Below are 5,000 nucleotides of genomic sequence, written 5' to 3'. Positions count from 1 at the left end.
CCGATTCCACCACCACTGTACTCAGCAGGCCCTGCCGGGTCGTTAGACACGCAGCATGGCAGGGATCGGTGACATAACATGTAGCAGTTTCCCTTCACAGAAGCGTCTGCAGCAGGTGGGTGGAGGAGGAGGCAGCAGAACCAGGCCTTTGGAGCACTGTGTCATCTCCTGGTCCTGATGCTTTGAATCTCCCTCTCTGTCTGTCTGTCTGTCTGTCTGTCTGTCTGTCTGTCACACACACACACACAGAAGCTGGTCAAGTGCTGTGCAACTGGGATTGCACCTGTCGTCCACAGGAGGGCGCCTAGCTGGGAAGTCCAGTACATTCCATATTAAAGTTGTTGCAAGTGCATTTTTTGTGTAAAAGACAGACACACACACACACACACACACACACACACACACACACACACAGTAAGGTCTGAAGTGCAAAATTTGAATTACATTCCTTTGTATCTCTCCCTCTCTCTCTCTCTCTCTCTCTCTCTGTCAACACACACACACACACACACACACACACACACACACTGTAAGGTCTGAAGTGCAAAATTTGAATTACATTCCTTTGTATCTCTCCCTCTCTCTCTCTCTGTCAACACACACACACACACACACACACACACACACACTGTAAGGTCTGAAGTGCAAAATTTGAATTACATTCCTTTGTATCTCTCCCTCTCTCTCTCTCTCTCTCTCTCTCTCTCTCTGTCTCTCTCTCTCTCTGTCTCTCTCTCTCTCTGTCAACACACACACACACACACACTCACACACACCAAAGCACACAGACAGAAGCTGGTCACAACTGCTGTGCAACTGGGATTGAACCAGGGGGGCTCCCTCTGCTGGCTCAATGCGGTACAAAGTGTCAGAAGCTGTTAGATATCTGCTTTTGACAATCAATTGCACCTGTCGTCCACAGGAGGGCGCCTAGCTGGGAAGTCCAGTACATTCCATATTAAAGTTGTTGCAAGTGCATTTTTTGTGTAAAAGACAGACACACACACACACACACACACACACACACACACACTGTAAGGTCTGAAGTGCAAAATTTGAATTACATTCCTTTGTATCTCTCCCTCTCTCTCTCTCTCTCTCTCTCTCTGTCAACACACACACACACACACACACTGTAAGGTCTGAAGTGCAAAATTTGAATTACATTCCTTTGTATCTCTCCCTCTCTCTCTCTCTCTCTCTCTCTGTCTCTCTCTCTCTCTCTCTGTCAACACACACACACACACACACACACACACACACACACACACACACACACACACACACACACACACACTCACACTCAGCGGCTCAGAGATGAGGGAAAAACAACAGAAATCAGGATAGATTTTAATGTCAGGAGATGCCCTGTGATGCTGGGGCCATTGTGTAAGATTGGAATGTGTACCAGTGGCTGGTGGGTGGTCCTTGAAGGTCCCAGGAGGAGGCGGCGAGGAGGCAGCGGGTGGCTGGGCTTGAGCTGTGGATCAGGGACGTCATTAATTCTGCCTGGTGCTGCGTGTGCCCTGTGCAGCTTGGATGTCTGCCGCTGACGCTCTGTGGTTCCTGTTCTGCTGATCTCCTGGTCCACACACGGCTTCAGGGTGCACTGTACAAGGGAAGAAGAAATGCATCATTGGTTACCAAAATAAAACAGTGTCTTTCTGCCTGTGTCATTCTGTTTGGTTTCTTTGAGCGTTTGTTTCTTAAATACACAGCAAGTGTCTCTCTCTCTCTCTCTCTGTCTGTCTCTCTGTCACACACACACACACACACGCACACACACACACGCACACACACACACACACACGCGCACACACACACACACACACACACACACACAGACACAGACACTGTGAGGTTTGCAGTGCAAAATTTGAATTTTAGTGCATGGTGATTTGTCTCCCTCCAGTGGCCCACGGCAGGTATGATGAGGCTTAAATGATAGGTTATGGGGAAAAAGCCAGGAGAGGATGGGACAAAAGTGGAATAACTGAAAAAGTAAGAGGTGTAGAGGGCTGATGTTGGTGTCTAGGTGGGGGTTTTGGTGGGTGCCGGACGCTGTGGCGAAGAAGCCACGCCGATGGCTTCTTCGGTTCTGGAGATATGGCGAATCGGACCAAAAAGGATGGGACAAAAGGGTCCCAGTCGGAGAAAGGAAGGTGCAGAGGGCCTGGGTCCACCACCACTGTACTCAGCAGGCCCTGCCGGGTCGTTAGACACGCAGCATGGCAGGGATTGGTGACATAACATGTAGCAGTTTCCCTTCACAGAAGCCTCTGCAGCAGGTTGGTACAGGAGCAGGCACCAGAAGCAGGCCTGTGGAGCACTATGTCATCTGCTCGGCCTTGCTTCAGGATGCACTGTACAATTCGATAGCAAGACCTCATGGGTTACCACAAAAAAAACAGTGTCTTTCTGCCTCTGTCGTTCTCTTTGGTTTGTTTGAGCGCTTGTTTTTTAAATACACAGCAAGTGTCTCTCTCTCTCTCTCTCTGTCTGTCTCTCTGTCACACACACACACACACACACACACACACACACACACACACAGAAGCAGAGCAGCTGCTGTGCCACTGGGATTGAACAAGAGGTGCTCCCTCTGCTGGCTCAATGCGGTACAAAGTGTCAGAAGGTGTTATACCGGCGAAAATAACATCTTTCAATTGCATGTTTGGTCCACAGGATGGCGCCTAGCAAGCAAGTCCTGTACATTGCATATTAAAAGTTGTTGCAAGTGCACTCACATGTATTTTTTGTGTAAAAGAGACACACACACACACACACACACACACACACACACACACACGCTCAATGGAGTATAAAATAAAGACCGGGGCAGTTCTCTCACTGGAGTCTCTTAGAGTGGAGGCTGCCCTTGCTAGCAAGAAGTTCTGTGTGTTTCTCTTCTCTGAGTCTTTACTGAAGAAGTGTTTTATAACATTTTCCTTAACAACTGACATGTGTTTTTTGTGTAAAAGAGAGAGAGACACACACACACACACACACACACACACACACACACACACACACACACACTCACACTCAGCGGCTCAGAGATGAGGGAAAAACAACAGAAATCAGGATAGATTTTAATGTCAGGAGATGCCCTGTGATGCTGGGGCCATTGTGTAAGATTGGAATGTGTACCAGTGGCTGGTGGGTGGTCCTTGAAGGTCCCGGGAGGAGGCGGCGAGGAGGCAGCGGGTGGCTGGGCTTGAGCTGTGGATCAGGGACGTCATTAATTCTGCCTGGTGCTGCGTGTGCCCTGTGCAGCTTGGATGTCTGCCGCTGACGCTCTGTGGTTCCTGTTCTGCTGATCTCCTGGTCCACACACGGCTTCAGGGTGCACTGTACAAGGGAAGAAGAAATGCATCATTGGTTACCAAAATAAAACAGTGTCTTTCTGCCTGTGTCATTCTGTTTGGTTTCTTTGAGCGTTTGTTTCTTAAATACACAGCAAGTGTCACTCTCTCTCTCTGTCACACACACACACACACACACACACACACACACACACACACACACACACACACCAAAGCAAACACACCAAAGCGCACACACACACACACACACACAGACACTGTGAGGTCTGCAGTTCAAAATTTGAATCTCAGAGCTTGGTGTTTTTGTCTCCCTCCAGTGGACAAATGCAGGTATGATTAGGGTTGGTTAGGTTAAGGGGATTTAGCCAGAGCTTGACGGAATAAAATGGAATAACTGGGAAAGTAAGTGTCGTAGAGGGATGAAAGTGGTGTCTACGTGGGGATTTTCTGCCGCTCCGCACGCGCTGGTGAAGACCCCATGTCGATAGCACCAACGGTTCTGGACTTGGTGTAAATGGGTCCAAATTTGACGGAATAAAAAGGTCAAAGTGGCAGATAGGAGTGTCCGATCGGGCCGATTCCACCACCACTGTACTCAGCAGGCCCTGCCGGGTCGTTAGACACGCAGCATGGCAGGGATCGGTGACATAACATGTAGCAGTTTCCCTTCACAGAAGCGTCTGCAGCAGGTGGGTGGAGGAGGAGGCAGCAGAACCAGGCCTTTGGAGCACTGTGTCATCTCCTGGTCCTGATGCTTTGAATCTCCCTCTCTGTCTGTCTGTCTGTCTGTCTGTCTGTCACACACACACACACAGAAGCTGGTCAAGTGCTGTGCAACTGGGATTGCACCTGTCGTCCACAGGAGGGCGCCTAGCTGGGAAGTCCAGTACATTCCATATTAAAGTTGTTGCAAGTGCATTTTTTGTGTAAAAGACAGACACACACACACACACACACACACACACACACACACACACACACACACACACACACACACAGTAAGGTCTGAAGTGCAAAATTTGAATTACATTCCTTTGTATCTCTCCCTCTCTCTCTCTCTCTCTCTCTGTCTCTCTCTCTCTGTCAACACACACACACACACACACACACACACACACACGCTCAATGGAGTATAAAATAAAGACCGGGGCAGTTCTCTCACTGGAGTCTCTTAGAGTGGAGGCTGCCCTTGCTAGCAAGAAGTTCTGTGTGTTTCTCTTCTCTGAGTCTTTACTGAAGAAGTGTTTTATAACATTTTCCTTAACAACTGACATGTGTTTTTTGTGTAAAAGAGAGAGAGACACACACACACACACACACACACACACACACACACACACTCACACTCAGCGGCTCAGAGATGAGGGAAAAACAACAGAAATCAGGATAGATTTTAATGTCAGGAGATGCCCTGTGATGCTGGGGCCATTGTGTAAGATTGGAATGTGTACCAGTGGCTGGTGGGTGGTCCTTGAAGGTCCCGGGAGGAGGCGGCGAGGAGGCAGCGGGTGGCTGGGCTTGAGCTGTGGATCAGGGACGTCATTAATTCTGCCTGGTGCTGCGTGTGCCCTGTGCAGCTTGGATGTCTGCCGCTGACGCTCTGTGGTTCCTGTTCTGCTGATCTCCTGGTCCACACACGGCTTCAGGGTGCACTGTACAAGGGAAGAAGAAATG

At 49.2% G+C, this 5,000-nt stretch overlaps 1 protein-coding gene across 1 annotated transcript in view; it reads right to left on the bottom strand.

Moving 5' to 3' along the window:
• LOC145426166 (uncharacterized) overlaps positions 1-5,000 on the bottom strand; it is a gene marked incomplete at its 5' end in the record, with an annotated part of 7,648 nt that overhangs the window by 928 nt on the left and 1,720 nt on the right. The window contains 3 exons of the mRNA XM_080299704.1: positions 1,409-1,609; positions 3,151-3,351; positions 4,778-4,978. Of these exons, the coding sequence (XP_080155830.1) occupies positions 1,409-1,609; positions 3,151-3,351; positions 4,778-4,978 (603 nt within the window). The remainder of the gene's footprint in view (positions 1-1,408; positions 1,610-3,150; positions 3,352-4,777; positions 4,979-5,000) is intronic.

Source organism: Astatotilapia calliptera, chromosome 3 (genome assembly GCF_964374335.1).
Source record: "Astatotilapia calliptera chromosome 3, fAstCal68.1, whole genome shotgun sequence".
In the NCBI taxonomy this organism is placed as follows: Eukaryota; Metazoa; Chordata; class Actinopteri; order Cichliformes; family Cichlidae; genus Astatotilapia; species Astatotilapia calliptera.
This window is presented reverse-complemented; position numbering and strand designations above follow the sequence as displayed.